This window comes from Dermacentor silvarum, chromosome 3 (assembly GCF_013339745.2).
Source record: "Dermacentor silvarum isolate Dsil-2018 chromosome 3, BIME_Dsil_1.4, whole genome shotgun sequence".
NCBI lineage: Eukaryota > Metazoa > Arthropoda > Arachnida > Ixodida > Ixodidae > Dermacentor > Dermacentor silvarum.
Genome location: NC_051156.1, coordinates 229144600 through 229161579, shown reverse-complemented (window position 1 = coordinate 229161579; position 16980 = coordinate 229144600). Strand labels below are relative to the sequence as shown.

The 16980-nt window shown below is 45.5% G+C and overlaps 1 protein-coding gene across 1 annotated transcript in view; it reads left to right on the top strand.

The window, feature by feature from the left end:
- The window catches only part of LOC119446842 (pre-mRNA-processing-splicing factor 8), a 253265-nt gene extending 236616 nt beyond the window's left edge, over window positions 1–16649 (top strand). Inside the window, exons 33-36 of the mRNA XM_037711405.2 lie at window positions 6130–6319; window positions 11598–11878; window positions 14466–14668; window positions 16410–16649. Coding sequence (XP_037567333.1) covers window positions 6130–6319; window positions 11598–11878; window positions 14466–14668; window positions 16410–16564 — 829 coding nt within the window. The 3' untranslated portion in view covers window positions 16565–16649. The remainder of the gene's footprint in view (window positions 1–6129; window positions 6320–11597; window positions 11879–14465; window positions 14669–16409) is intronic.
- The last annotated feature ends 331 nt before the right edge of the window (window positions 16650–16980 follow it).

Sequence of the window (16980 nt, the reverse complement as noted above, 5' to 3'; positions counted from 1 at the left end):
AGTCAGAACTGAACTACAGAAGCAGCTTTCCTCATCCTAATAGCTTAATTAGCTTCATATCAGTCGGTCTGGTCCGCCAGCAGCAGACGCACGATCTCTGCCACTGTGATAGGCTTAAGCTCCGCTGAACGCAATCGGCATCGACTCAAACTGTGTTTGCGGATGGTGAGGGCTGAAGTTCATGCAGCCAACAACGCAACACCGCTTGCCACCCCGCATCACTTGCCCATCCACAGGGAATGCAACTTCTCGCGACAGCAACATCTCATGTCAAGCACTAGCTCACGATCGTTGACTCCTGCACGCTCTCGTCGCTGTCGTCTGCATGATCCCGGCATGCTCTGCGTGGACCATTCCTGACGTCATACACAATGTGGCCTGTAACTGAGGAGGAGGTAAGGTAGGGTGCTCGAGGCAATAAATTAAATTCATTTGTAATAAATCTGTCCAACTCTCAAGCCTGCTTTCTTTAGGACATGATGGAGGTATTCAGAGGAACAGACCCAGCGAATTTCATCGACATCCGTTGACATCGAAAAATCGCCGGAGTTGCCCTTTAATGCTTCGCTAACATGAAGGTGCCTTGTGCTGGGCGTGAATGACATGAACATGGATCGATCGGGCAGCACTCAAAGCCCGCTCAAGTTACGCTCGCGCGCACAATTTGTTTCATCCGGTCTAGCCGTTCATCCAAGCATAAAAAAAATAAAAGCCTTAGCCCACATGCTACCCCTCGTTCAGATTAAAATATTGACTGCACCGGAAAATGTTGTATTTCATGCTTATCGCTGCTTCCATTCACACTCGGAAAACCGTTCAAGCATCGTTGCGTGAATTCAGTGTGGCTGCGATATAAATTAAGAAATGAAACGACGCAAGCTTGCGATATGCAACGCACTAGAGCAAAGTCGCTGTTTATGGCTAGAACAGGAGATGAGAATATACATCAGTTATGTAAAAACGCTTTCAAATGGGAATTTATTAGGCGGGACGAAGGCAGGCATCTTAGAGAACAGTATCACTAATACTGTTTACTGATAAAAACCTGAGCAAATGCTTTTTTATTCTAACTCCACTTAACATAACCGTGTATATTATATTCATTTGGCTTTCGTCCATTGAGGACTGAGTGACTCTTGCAGGATCTAAAAAAAAAAAGTCACTTTCTGTTTTCCTAAATTGCATATGAGAATGTGCCAATGTAAGCGTGTTTGTCAAAGCATGCTACAGCCTGTCCACAAATACACTTACACCTACCACACAATAATCCCATAGACCTTTTTTTTTTTTTTTGCAAAGACACAATAAGAAAAAGATTGTGCATGAAATAGCTCGATAATTTTAATAGGAGATAACCATCCCAGAAGCTGTGGGAATTGAGGGAGGCGCCGGCGCCATTGTGCGGGCTCTGCCATTCCTCGCTTTCGTTCCCCGCCCGCGCCGCCTAACTGGTTCCCGCGGTGGCGCTGCGCACACGGCGGTTTGCGGTGAGGGCGGGGCACTGACGTCATGCGGCCGCGTTTCGGCTGCTAGAGGCGGAGCATGGCTCTGTCTTCTCTCCGGGACCAGCGCACGGTACGTACATGCTTTCCTCTTGTCCGCCGACACCTTTGTGACTAGGACTGGAGCTCGCGCACGGTGCCTTTGTCCGTGCAGGGAGCGCGTACTTTGTGCTGATGCTTTTCCCGACGCTAAGCCGACGAGCGGTGCCATTAGTGCTCGCGCGAGGTCGTACCCCGCCGAGCCGCACTTGCCGAAAGCCTAAGCCGAAGGATATTGCCCGTGCTCTCACGAGTTAACCCATTGGTTATCGCCAGAGCAAGTAGCGTAGCCGCCGGGACTTTTCCTAGTGGCGTGTCCCAGCTTGAGCCTGTGCTCTCGCTGCGACGTGCTATAGGCGCCTGTTATTGTATTTTCGCCCTGGTGCGGAACCCCTTTGGCTCCCCGCCGCGCGGGCGTTTGTGCAGTGCTGGTGCCGACGGTTTACTCGGGGCTTTACTGTGTTTTTGCGTGCGTCGCTCGGTAGCCCCTTGCGGCCTCTGAGCTCGCGCACTAGCAGTGCTGGAGGCGACGGCTGACGCGGCCCTGTGGCTTGCTAAGCTCGAACCCGCGGTGGTTGGTCTCCTGTGAGACACCAAGAACCCACAAAGCTTACGCTCTCATACACTTCCACAATGCTAAAAATGTTAAATAAAAACATGCAAGTGTAATATACAACACACGCGCAAAAAAATTCAGTAGCCAGGATGGAACAAATTTTAAAATCAGGCGCACATCTGCACAGAAAACAGCAGTATTATAAAGGGTGCACCAAGCTTTAAAAATATGCAAATGTCTACGTAGCTGGACAGAACCAAGGTAATGTTGTTCGGCGTCCCTTGGAGATACTCTGATAATTTTTTACATTCCGCCTAATTACACAATTAGTCCTAATTAATCAACTTGTCAAATATTATAATTAGATGAAAAGTGTCAATGAGAAAATTGTAGAGCAACATGAAAGACTCCCGATGCAGCTTTCTATTGCTCAATACGCACTACATAGAAGTGTTTTTCCGAGCGTGAAAGAAGCCAACGAATACAAGCTAAGTGCCTCGAGCGGCCAGTCGTGCGGCAATTTTGCGTGTATTCGCGGGTTTCTTTCTTGCTCGGAAAACACTTTTATGCATCATGTATTGAGCAACAGAAAGCTGTATTGGGAGTTTTCCATATTGCTGTACAATTCTCTCGTTCACCTTTTTTATCCAATTATAGCATTAAAAAAGTTGATTAGTCAAATATGAAAATAATTGTTATTAGGCGGAATGCAAAAAAATAATCTGAGTATCTCCAAGTGACGGCAGACATTACCTTGGTTCTGTCCAGCTACGTGAAATTTGCATATTTTTGAGTCTTGGTGCATGATAGTTAAGCCACCCAGTATATATCTTGTACATGCAGCAAAATTAGCACAAACTGCTGTGACACAGGAGGTTCTCTCTTCCGCAGCGGCTTTCGACGTTTATTTTACCGTGTGGGGTTCTTTGGACAGTTCGGAAATAAGGTGGGAACCCTTTTATCGAGCTCCGTGTAATATGCTGTCGATATCGTATCCTCTGAAAAATGGTTGGCGCAGACATGGTCGGTCGGCATTAGAGTTCGGTCTGCCCTCAGATTTGCATGGCGCCACTGCTCTAGACGACCGCTGTTGGACGGTGCTTTGAATAAAGGCACAAGCTCTGCACAAGTATGGTATCCAGAATTGCAGTTCGGAACGAAGCACTTTCTAGCCATTTCAAACACCCCTCAGAAGGCCGCTGCCACCTTTGTCGGGGGCCACGGAGGAAGATTATTCCATGTCGGGGGCCCATGGCTACAATACCCAAGCACAAGCTCATGAAACGCATGCAAACAAAAAAAGCGTGCCTTCAAAACAGCGTAGCCGCACATGCAAGCAGGAGATGAAGCAGCGGCAGCACGTGCCTTGCCGCCGAGGCTGGGACCGCATTCCGCAGCGCCCTCTACGACGGCGCCGACCGAGCTGTAACCGAGCCGAACATAATCTGGACGCGGGCGGGCGGCGCTTTCGCGTGCGTTGTGGGGAGAGTGTCAGCACCTCTATTGCTTATTCTTGCAACGTGGGCCGATCCAACGGTTCACCACCCTCTCCGATCACCCTTTCCTTCTCTCCTCCTTCGGCTAGCGCGCGCGCCTGCTTTACGGTCGTGAGGGAGAGTACCCTCTGGGTGGCGCCTCACGACGGAAGTCAGAGGAAGTAATCCTGACAGACGCGTGAAGCTTCTATCGCATCTCCTCCGGAACGGCATCAGCGCGCGCTCACACACGCGTGACCCAAGCAGTCGGTAGCGTCACATCGAGGCAACTTACTGACCTAAGGCGGACCAACGGCTCCCATTGCGGAGCGAGCGATTGCACTGGCATTGAAAAAATAGAGGAGGCACTGGTACAACCATATAGGAAGATAGGGAAGGAAGCAGAAAAAATTAACTCTGGTAAATTTTTTTTAGAACGCTGGGAAGTTTTGCAAGTGGAGGTAACAGCAGAACTGCCCACTTTTCTTTACTTGGATTGTGCCACACTTAAATCTCTAATGTTGGCAGATCTGCTTGTTGAAAAAAAAAAAAACAGCACAACAGACAGATAATAAAAGGACAATAAGCTTTAGCACAAGACACCTCTCGAAACTCGCAAAGCTTTTCAGGCAGCGACAGCTCAGCCTCTAAAGCCAAATGTTAACTGGTATGCATGCACTGCTAGCTTCTCTAAATTTAAAAGTCAAAAAGAAGGTGCACAAGTTAATTTGCTTTTGTTGGATTCCTTTCAAATGCTTTTGAAAGTGTGTACAGTATAGACCACTTATAACGTAACCGCTTATAGTGCAGGACCAGATATAGTGCGGTCTTTTCAGACTCCCGTTAATTTTTTCATAGTACTCCATGTATACACGTATCGCTTATAGTGCACTTGCGGGAAACGAAATACCGGTTACAGTGCTGCTGCCTGGGAGTACGGAAGTCAGCGGAGACGGCGAACGCTCCCGTCAAACGGGCGCCCCAAGGAGTGCTCGAGGAAGAAAGAGAGACAAAGTGGAGGAGAAGGGCACGTGGTGCGAACGAACAGCCAGTGAGGCTGAAACCAGAATCTTGAGTGCGAGTCCTGAAATATCACGGCGGGCATAGCGAGCGAGCGGCACGAAACTGCCATCGCCGGCCAGCGCTCGCTTCACGATAACGGCAGTACACGAAACTTCAGGGAGCGGGCGGCGCCGTCACATCACGGCGAAGGGGGCACGCGGAGACCGTGGATTGTGAAGGAGGGGGAAGCGGATTTTGCCTCGGCAACTCCGCCGCTTCGGTGGCTGCCCTCGCCCTCCCTCGTAGCTCCCTCACTTTCGACTGTCACCATGCGCACCCGCCGCCCTGCAGGCGGCCAGCCGGCCCGGCACCAGCTCCCCGAAGTTTCGTTTTCTGCCGTTATCGGGAAGCGGGCGTTTGCCGGCGTGGGCAGTTTCGTTGGCCGGCTTGGGACAGCGCCGCTTGTTCACTCTGCAACGTAGCCGCAGCGTGCAAGGTCAACACGTGACTAGAAAGTAGAGGAAGCATAAAGGAGAAAGAAGGGTTCACTGCCATTTTCTACACGTGGCTATGTTAGCGTGGCTGAGACGTCGGCACGTACACGCATGTTCCGGCGCAATGCAGAATCGGTGACCTTGCCATTTGAGAGAGGGTGAAATTTCCGCCGCTTTTTTTTTTTTTTTTTTTTTCGTTCGCGCGCGACTTTGAGGGGGTCTCTCCTAAGCTTTTACTCTATGGCGGTGCCAGAGCAATGCCGGTCGGAGGCGCCGCCGCGTAATTTGGTTCGAATTAACTGAGATTCGACTGTAAATTGAATGCAAACGTTCTAGCTGCAGTCCTCGACTGTCTTATACGCGTGGCGGCTCGGTGCACATGTTTTGCATATATGTGCAGGCCTTGAAAATTGTTGCTTTGGTTATAGTGCGGTACCGCTTATAGTGCGAATATTCGCTACTCCGGCGACTTACGTTATAAGCGGTCTACACTGTATATGTAGTTGAACCCGTTTATAACGGACTCAATAGTGCCTGCGAAAAGTGGATCGGTAGTTCATTATGTCACGGTGATGCCGCACCTCCAATTCTATTCGTGCTGCCGCAGGGAGCGAAGGAATCGCGTTTTCTTTAATACTTTGCACCTCTTGTTAGGATTCGGGAAAAAAGCTCTGACAGTGTGCTGTAATTGTTTTGCAATTTTATCCATTTCACATTTTGGAAACACGTGTGAACATACCAAACTATTTATTTATTTGTTCGTTTTTTGCTTCCCGTGTTAAAATGTTCGTATATGGGATGTTTTTTTAGTGTGCATGCCGGCCTGCTTGTGCCACACTGTATATAGAGCAAAGGCCTTTGTCAGGCTACTAAGCCTGTGCATTTGCTCCAGTTCCTTACAGAAAGAAACAAATAAAGAACCGATAAGTTTTTTTTTTTTTTTTTTGGCACCCATTTTTGTAAAGTAACAAAATTTCAATGTACTGTTCACGTGAACAGTACTTGCCAGTATGAACAGAAAAAGTGATGGTATAATTTTTTTTTTTTTTTCTTTGCTGCAGCAACTATGAAACGCAATCTTTTGCCTCCAAGACTGAATGGCGTGTACGAGCCATCTCGGCAACAAACCTGCACCTGCGTACTAACCACATCTACGTTTCCTCTGACGATATCAAGGAAGCTGGCTACACCTACATCCTTCCCAAGAACATCCTCAAGAAGTTTATCATCATCTCAGATTTGAGGACACAGGTTGGTTTCCCTCTCCTTGTGTGTTGCCGCACACGTGCATGCCCACAGAATGAAAGTGTGGAAAATGTGCTGTTAAGGTGCACTCAGTTTCTCTTTGGGAAGAAAAAAATTCATCCACTTTGCTGCAATGGTTCCCACATGAAAGAAAATGCTAAAACGGACAACTGTGTTTATTATTTGCAAGTGCGAGACAACTACAGTCAAACCTCAATAAAAAATTTTGATATACAACAAAGTAAACCTAACTAAAATTTGGTTGGTCGTGGTTTACTACACTGAGTATTCTCCTCCTGCTGCAGTGAAATGCAGAATCCTTCATAGTATCACTTGAGGCAAAGCAAATTTTTGTTTGCAGCGTGGCGCAAAATAAATTCCTGGTAGGAAAAATGTAGTAGTTTTAAAATTTTTTTATTTTATTTTGGTTCAGTCTAAATGAAACTTCAGTCTAGGTGGCTTTCTCACAGTGATTTCAAGTCTATTTGTTTTTTGATAGCTGCACTAGTTCAAAAAGTATTAAAGGTTGAAAACAAATTCCATGCATATTTTTTTATGAGGCTTTTTGACAATTTCATCTTGCTAAACACAAAAAGTGAGTGCATAGCCCCAATGCAGATGACTTGCTCTACAGGGTGATGTTATCTTTATTGATTTGAAAGCATTCTGTAGATATAAAAAAATTAACCAACAGTTACTGTGATATTTTTATTAATTTTTGCTCTGTACTATTTCTGATTGTAATTTGCGAAATGGTGCTAGAGTAACATAAATAGTATCACCGCGTAGATCATAACAATATGATTACAATGATACCAAATTGTCACTGTCACTCAACAACATAGAAAAACACCCTGTAATGCTGAGTGCAGTGTGTTAAAAAATGTTTCGACACTCTAACAAATTTTTCTGGATTATTAGTGAATAAGGTCGAACCTTTTTGAATGTAGCACCAAAATTTCAGCACTTGTGCATCAGTGTAATGTCACTGATTTATTTATTTTCATTTTCGCAATACTATATAAGGGTCATGAAAAGCGAAAGTCAACAAGATAAATGAAGTGGGTGGTTGTAACCAGTGGGAATTTCTGGGCAGGGCATTCAAATCATGGATTGTTTTTTGGAAAATATGAGTATTTAAAAATTTTTGTTCGTGCAAAGATTGGTTTTATATACTGGCTCTGTTTGAGGTGGGAAATTTGAGATGTGTCCTTGATGTATAGTTTCACGGTTGTATTCGTAGTTTCCCGTAGTAAAACTCGCGAAAGAAATTTAATCTGGCAGTTTTTCTTCAATCAGTTAGTGGTTCCAAGTTCGCGGTTTCCAACATACTGGTTGGGGAACACGTTGTTTGAAGCGTTTATAAATGAAGGGAGCGGCCAACCTTCGAATTTTTTCTAGTTTTTCAATACCTACCACTATGTGAGGATCCCAAAGGATACTCAAATATTTTATGAGAGGTCTAACGTGCGTTTTATAGGCTTTCAATCTTGATGAGGATGTGGTGTCACCTAATTTAAATTTTAGAAAGCCTAATCTTTTTCGGGCTGCAGAGGTTGTATTGTCTATGCGGGGCATCCAGAATAGACGTGAAGTTAGTTATTCGCAAGTATTTGCAGCTTCCTACTCTTCTAATCTTATTATCCTTCGTTTTGTACAAGTATTCTAGCTTTCGTAATTTATTTATAATACATATATTCACTGTTTTGTCATAATTAATTACCTATATCCCATTCATTGCACCATTCTGCCAACCTATCCAAAGTTGCTTCCAGAAAAGGCTGATCAGAGACAGTTAGAATGGTGCTAAGTATAATACAATCATCTGCAAACAATTTGACACCAACAGGTGATTCCACAATTTTAACTAGGTCATTAATATAAATATTAAATAGTAATGGACCCAGCACCGATCCCTGAAGTATGCCAGAAGTTGCCCCCAAAAACTGGGAGCAAGATCCATTTATTTCTACGACCAGCCAGGTATGAATTTACACAGTTTATGATCTGTAGGGGTATTCCAAGAAGTTTCATTTTATTTATTATTTTCAAATGAGGGACTCTGTTGAATGCCTTAGAATAATCTAAGAAAATAGCGTCAATTTGACTGCCCCACATCAAGCACTGAAGCGAGCTCATGGAAAGTGACTACTAACTGTGTGGTTATAGAGCATCCCTGTCTAAAACCATACTGATTAGCCGTGAGTATATTGTTTTGTTCGAAAAAATCATTCAGGTAAGTGAGTACTATGATGTGTTCTACAAGTTTTGCAGGAACTACAGGAGAGTGATATTGGTCTGTAATTACTTACAGAAGATTGGAGACCTTTCTTAAAAATTTGTATTACTCGTGCCAATCGTCAGGAACTGCTCCACAGGCTGAAGATTTAGTAAAAAAAACACCGCATATCCACGAAGTGAATGATGATGAGTGGGCAAAGCACCGGCCAACGGATCATTCGGGCAAAACGCCAGAAGCGTTCTCCAGAAGCCGGAAGCGGAACCGGAAGTGGAACCGGAAGCCGGCTTCCGGAAGACAGAGCGTGGCGTACATATACTGTACAGTATATATATATATATATATATTATATATATATATATATATACGTGTGTGTGTATGTGTGTGTGTGTAAGTATATATATATATATATATATATATATATATATGTATGTATACGTATATGTACATACAGGGTGTCCCAGCTATCACGCAGCACGATGTAAAAAAAGAGGAACGGCGTTACGCGAAGCAAACCTAGTGCGTATTGTTTCCAGTGCAGTGGAGTAGCCGCCACTAATTTTTTCGTTGCTGAGATTTAATTAGCTAATTGTAATTGATTATCTAACTCGAGAAGTACTGCCCTAATTATCAAAGTGTCAGTGAGAAAATTGTAGAGCAGCATGAAAAACTCCCGATACAGCTTTCTGTTGCTCAATACGTGCCACATAAATGTGTTTTTCCGAACGTGAAAGGAGCCCGCGAATACACGCAGCTGGTCCCTCGAGGCACTTTGCGTGTATTCGCGGGCTTCTTTCACGCTCGGAAAAACTTTTTTGTAGCACGTACGGAGCAACAGAAAGCTGTATCGGTAGTCTTTCATGTCGCTCTACAATTTTCTCATTGACACTTTGATAATTAGGGCAGTACTTCTCGAGTTATATAATTAATTACAATTAGTTAATTAAATCTCAGCAACAAAAAAATTACTGGCGACTAAACCACTGCACTGGAAACAATACGCACTAGGTTTGCTTGGCGTAACCCCGTTCCTCTTTTTTTTTTTCAATCGTGTTGCGTGATAGCTGGAACACCCTGTATGCATATGCCCCGGGGTCTCGTTGGACATACGGCTTGGATAGGTGTACGCACGGCCAATGCTTTGCTGGGCAGGTATTGTAGATCGGTCGTACCTCGGTGGCTGGCGGCGTGGTGGGGCCGCGTTACAGAACCTGGCAATGTGGCCCTCGACACCACAGTTGTAACACAAGGGAGGAGGGCGATTGACGAAATGTCGCTCGAAGCGCTCAGCCGGCAGAGGTCGTCGAACTGGGTACATCATGTCAGTACGCTGAACAAGAGCTGTATGCCACTGTGTACCACGGTTGGGTTGAAAGCGTTGCCCATATCGCTGTTCTGACGGACACGTCTCCTGATGTGCCCACGTAGTTCCAGCCACATCGACATCCGTGACACACACAGACGGTGGAAAAATAGCGCATGGTGCTGCGGGCACTGAGTGAGATACTGGGTACGTAGCCGGTGGTTGAACTGTATTGTACTATAATTCATTGTGTCGCCGCAGTTCTTCGCGTACTATTTCCCGGATAGTAGAGGCAAGGTCGGTGGACGGGCTCGTATCGACGCTGGCGACAGTGGTCACGTTTGCCAGTCGTCCAAATTTAGGTGCGATACGACGGGTCCTCAGCGTCTCAAATGTGCGGCAGTGACGCAAGACATCCGAGACGGAGGTGAGGTCTTCTCTACATATCAAGAAATTGTAGACGTCTTCCGCGATACCTTTCAAAAGATGTTTGACTTGGTCTTCTTCAGACATCCGCGGGGTTACGATCATGCACAGCTTGAGCACCTCTTCTATATGAGCAGTACATGTCTCTCCCAGACTTAGAGCTCTTTGGGCAAGCGTTCACTCCGCACGTTTCTTTTTTGCATCAGAGTCGCCAAAACATTTTCCTATTTCGTCAACAAACCGTTCCCATGTTGTTAAAGACTCTTCGTGATTTTCGAACCACATCAGTGTGGTTTCTCTCATAAATAGGACGACGTTGTCAAGCTTGTTGACTGAGTTCCAGTTGTTATATCGGCTCACCCGATTGTAGTGCATAAGCCACTCGTCCACGTCTTCTCCCGCTCTTCCCGCGAACGAGCATGATTCCATGTAATGCTGCGCGGTTGCAACTGGCGCTGGGTCTGGTCCTCCGTGCTGTGGCATGATGACTGTTGTCGGCGAGAGACTGGCAAGGCGGTGGCTTCGGCGAAATTCAAGCGCGTTGGGACTCCGTAGTACGTCGATGTCGTGTACCCAGCACCTCCACCACTCTGTTACGGGTTATTCTGTTAAGAGAGGGTTGATTGTGACACGACGTAACCGACGGTCTTGAGCGCCAGCCTAGGTTCCGTGATCACTTGGCAAACATCCTTTTTTTTCCACACCTCTTGTCTGTGTCCCACTACAGCTTATGGCACATACCCAAATAACACAAGACTTTCATGCTTGTAACAATATATATATATATATATATATATATATATATATACTGTACATGTGTACAGTATATACCGCACTTATATAGCCCTTGTGCACCACAGCGCCCCTAGCTAGGGACGTGAAAGAGAGCACAGCTGCCTCTAGCGGGAGCAGCGAGTAATAGGGTGGCTACGACGGCACGACAAGGGACAAGGCTCGACCCTATGGAGCTTCGCCCCTAATAATAACCAGAAATCGAGCTAATACTTTCAAATATCTTTTAAGAAAAGCAGGAGGGATGTTATCATTGTATTACATTGTATTTGCACTATGTTGGCGCAGATCACAACTTGTTGGGTTGCATCCCTTTCTGCCGATAACTAGACCACGCTTTCAAAATCCGTGGCATCACATGACAGTGTTGCCATCTGTATTTCGTTTCTGCCCTGGCTTGCCAAGCCTCCTTTCACAGTGGACATTTTGCTATTGCTGAAGCACGGTTTACTAATGCAGCTTATTTTCTTTACTAAGCTTAAGGTTAGGTATGAGAGATAAAAAGCAACAGTGTTTTTCCACAGATTGCTGGCTACCTGTACGGGGCGAGCCCCGTCGATAACCCACAGGTCAAGGAGATTCGGTGCATAGTGATAGCACCTCAGTGTGGCAGCCACCAAGGGGTGCAGCTGCCACAGGCTCTGCCCCAGCACGAGCATCTGCGCGAGCTGGAACCCCTGGGCTGGCTGCACACGCAGCCAAACGAGCTGCCTCAGCTGTCGCCCCAGGACGTGACCACACACGCCCGCATCATGGCTGACAACCCCTCGTGGGATGGAGAGAAGACGGTCATCATCACTTGCAGGTGGGCATTTAATTTGTGTCTGCTTTCAGTCTCAGCTTGGGACATTGTGTTAGTTAGCATGTGGCCACAATTCCATTGGAATGCTCATGTGCCACACTTTGAGTCCACATTGAGACCTTCCACTTTAGCATCACTCATAACCCTTGTGTTTCTCTGGGGCATTAACCCCGTAAATCAGATCTTTAACCTCAAACACAAAGGCTGGTATCTTGTAGCGATGCCATTTCCCGATGTTATGCCTTTCGGTGCTTTTCGCGTTTGTGAGTGGTCAAGTGAGTGATCCAACCAGGGCAGAGCTTCGAACGCGGCCACTCACGAACCTGAAAAGCCCCCAAATGTGTTAGCATCAGGAAAAGGCATCGCTGCAAGATACCGGCTAAGTTCTCCATTGTGGCATGAGGTTCTTCTTGGAGCTTCAGTGAACACTTTCAAAAACTCCGAAAGGTTGCCTGTGGCAGAATGCCCAAGTCTAGTTCATGAGCTGGTCTGCTCTAAGTGGCGGACATTACTTGCACAAGCTTAAGATAAGCTGTCTACAAGCAAGAGGGGAAGGACATGATAGAAGGATATGCTAGTGCATGTGTTTGTTGCCTATTTAAATTACATTATTTGTCTCGCTTGGCGATAAAAAAAAAATGAGACCATGCACTCAAAAAAGGCGATTCAGCAGTGGTCGGCATTGAAGAAAGATTTTTAGACTGCACTGTCTCCGGGATTGGCTCATCTAAGCTATATGGGTTTAATTTCGGCTTTGTTGCACTAATTACGGATTATTACTGCTCCGTATATAGCTGTACACTAAATTTGGCCATCTTTATCGTTCCAGGCTTCATTTTGATAACTTTTTTGTTGTCTTATGCAGTGCAGTCCACTTATAACGATATCAAGAAGAATGATGTTGTAGAAAGTAGGCTGTGAAAAATAAAACGTTTATTTATACCTCTAAATAGTGTTTCATTCGTTGGACCCAGAAATCTGCACTTGCTTTCACCGAAGTTTCAGGTTCACAACCGCGATGTATATCGCGTCCAGCTGCTGCGTGAACACTGGCGGCTATAATTTAGCGTTCATGAAATCAATGAACGACTCGATCGACAACTTTGCACTTTGACTGAACATCGGGGTCGGTGCCAAAGACGGGCCATTATCAATCGTCATCGCCGTGCAAAATTTGCAGCTTCATCTTAAGCGAAGCAGCTTTGCACTTTGTCGGCGCACATCCCGCTGCTTCCACGACGCATTTCCGCGCTCGCTGAGAAAGAGGGAGATTGTAGGACAGGAGCACAGGTGCCGCTTGCTTATCGCTTCCCCCCCTCCTCCTTCTCCTCTTCTGTGGACACTTGTATGACCGCCAGCGACACGTACGCTAAGCAGCTGGCGCAATCTTGTGCACACTGAGCCAACTTGCGATGCTCTCCCACGGTCGGTCTGGAGGCGCGCGCTCGCTCTATAAGGAAGGGAGCGCGCGCCTCCAGACCGGCCATAGCTCTCCGTGGCTTTCGCAATCGGTGCGCGGGCGGGATGTGCTGCTGTGCAGTAATGGCGGCAGATACGAACTCACGTAGGCAAACTTTTCGCCCCGTCTCTGTTAAGGGCAAATTTCGAACGCAAGTTTCACGATTATTCTGCATGCAAAATGCCGCCCAGAAGCAGAATTTTGATCGTTATATCCAATATGCAGTGAATAACATATCGTTATATATGTTTGTTTGTTTTTCCCGTAGCCCTAATGCATACGTTAATACTCGATACGTAAGTCGACTCATCATTATAACCAATATATTGTTATATGTGGTATTGTTATAAATGGACTGCAGTGTATACGTGCACTAGAAGGCCTCAAATAGCCTAATTTATAAGACTAAAGCGGCTAGGTACCCAGATCCATGAACCCCGAATCGATCTGAAATTGCCAAATGAGGTCTTAAAAAAAATGGGTATGATTGTAAGTTCACTCCTATAATTGCGATAAGTGGCTCAGCTCAACAAAATGATGTTGATCATTGGACTCGGACACTGATCGTAGAAGTCGTACGAATGGCAGAGCAAATATAAAGGTCAAGGCCTTCATCTCGGGAGCACGTCTGTGGTGTAGAAACATGTGCCTTCAGCAAGCAGCTGCATTAAAGTTGTCTCCATCATCGCCGAGTTCACTATAGGATGTTTTCTGCAGCAAGTCAGTACGCATTCTTTCATTTCATGCTACAATGCATTGATTGTCGAATTTATTGCATAGAGGAGTCATATGTCACAAACAAAACTGCTTCCAGTGAATTTGTAGGCTCTGCTGCAAGATCAGGCAAGAAATGCATGCTGTACTTATTGTGCCTGACCAGCCATCACAGTGGTGGTGGCAGAAAGCTGGCCCTGTTATTCGCTTCGTTCATTACCCAACACTGCCCTTGAAATGGGCAGTGTTGGGCAACGTCTGTTTACTTGTTTTCTTTTAACCCTCTAGCATTGCACTGGCGATTTTTAATCGTGAATTCTTTTGTGCAACCTACAAGCTCCTAATCCAGGTTACTGCGACATAGTTGGTTGCCTTAGGTGTGCTTAGCATGCTTACATGACCATTTATTCTCACCAGCTTTACGCCTGGCTCCTGCTCCCTGACTGCATACAAGCTGACCCCAAGTGGCTACGAGTGGGGCCGCCAGAACACTGACCGAGGCAACAACCCAAAGGGCTACTTGCCGTCACACTACGAGCGGGTCCAGATGCTGCTGTCAGACCGCTTTCTTGGCTTTTTCATGGTGCCTGCACAGGGATCTTGGAACTACAACTTCATGGGTGCGTGTGTTGTCTTTTTTAATGCATCTTTATGGGGTGACCCTGCTTTTGTTTTCTCTACCACTCTACTTTCTGGAAGAAGGTAAAAAAAATAATAACTTTTAGATTTTGAAACTTCACAGCACAGAAATGACTGCAGCTGAAGTACAATTTACCAAGCAACCGCATCTGGCATGGACACCATTACGTAATGGTGCAGACTCATTGGTAGGCTTGAAAGCTGCATTATCTGAGATAATGTATAATGTGAACCTGCATTGCTGGAAACACTTACGGTGCCTCATACTTGCCATCACTCTCAGTTTTGTTTCCTTGCATTTCTGTTGCACTTATGCATAACCATGGCGGTCTGGAGCTGCAATGGCACCACTGGACCAGCACCCACCACATGCATAACTGGGCTAGTGCACATTTAATCTCTTCCTTTTCAATGCAGTTGAAGCTTTGCAATGGATATACAGTGGGACCCCGATTATCAGACCTATAATCGAAAAACTAAGAATATAGGCAGGTGACACTCAGTCTTGCCCAAAAAATGGGTACAGACCACCTGAATAAGCCCGCGGCATGAACCTTCACTGCTCCAAGGAAGGTCGAATAAATTATTCAAAAAAAAAAACGAAAACCAAGCATTTCATTAATTGGAGGAGGTGTGAGCAAATCTTATTCTTACTGTTTAAAAAAATCCATGATCTTTTCCTGGATGTTTGCCCAGCTGCAACACATCAGCTTCCTCTCACAAATATTCTAAATCCCGCAATTTTCAGCGTTACGTTGGCAACCTGTAACTTTACATCTCGATCCAAGTCGACTGAAGTCTTTTAAGAAGTACTTAAATCCCAAACAAGCTCGACGGCACGGATGATTACTCGATTCTCGGGCGATCACTTTTGGAGATAGTTTCACTTTTATGAGACTCTGCTCGTTCTGGCACCGGAAACCCTTGAAGTATACGGCCGACAGCTCTCTTGGCGCTGACGGCTCCAGAAACACTTGTCAGGGACACTTTCAGTGCTCAGTCACGCGAATTTTCTCGAAAGTGAAGCGGTCTACGACAGTAATCGCCCGAGAATACCGCCCAAGGAAAGCTCTATTTCCTCTTCAGACGACAATGATGAGAGAAGAGAACAAGTTTCCAAATTGCGATTCCTGTAATAAAGGTACCATTTCTATTGCCGGTCATCTTGCATTACATCCACCTTCTTTTTTTTTCATGTCACTGGAAAGACACTGATTACAGTCAAGTAAATACAGTATTGCACACCCATTATCAGCTGGCTGCAGTGTGCTCACGTGCCAGTCTGCGTCTGCTTAGAGCGGTTCTTTTTTTTTTTTTTTTTTTTTTTCTTCTTTCCGGATGGTACCATAGAGGCATCGTATGAGATGTGGTCGGCATAAAATTGATAATTGAGCTTTTTAAAACATTAGTTCGGGGGGGGGGGGGGGGGGGGGGTTTGCCGGGACCAAATCAATTCGTTGTAAAATCCAGGTCATCGCATGACCGGGGCACGTATAATCGAGGCTTCACTTTACATTTGGCAATGTTGTTACAATGCAGGAACATTAGAGCAGTGGCTGCTAGCGCAGTTGCAACTGCATTTGCTAGGTCTGTGCCTCAAGTGTAATGTAAAGCAAGTGCCAGTTATAGCAATATCTCGTCTTTTATTATGTGTGTATCAGCTTTTTAATGTGTCACTGGGCATTTTTGTTTGAAATGTTGCCTATTTTATTGCTATTCCAGGTGTGCGGCATGACCCAAACATGAAGTATGAACTGCAGCTCGCCAATCCCAAAGAGTTTTACCATGAGATTCACAGACCTTCACACTTCCTCAACTTCAGCAGCCTGGAGGAGCCAGATTCTATTGGCAATGATAGAGAGGACCTTTACGCGTGATCCTTGTCATAGCATCAGTGTATGACCATCATTGAATGGCTCCATGAGCTGTCACCGCATAAACATTAAAGCCTTGATATTTTAAGTAGTAGCTTGTGTTCATCCATAACAGTGAGTGAAAAAAAAAAAACGTTTATTATCCTTATGTTCTTTAATAGAGCAGTTGACAATAAAGGGAGGAAAGATCTTAATTATGGACATCCAGTGTTTCATACTGAGGTCACTAGAGGGAAATTGACAACTAGTGTCTGCATGTACCGCTAGTATACAGTTCAGTCCACTTATAACACTGCCACGTATAATGAGTATCAGTTATAATGATGAGTTGATTTAAGAGTATGAACTTGTGCATTAGGGCTGTAAGAAAAAGGAAACATATACTGTAGAATCTTGTTCGTACATTTTGGGAATAGCTG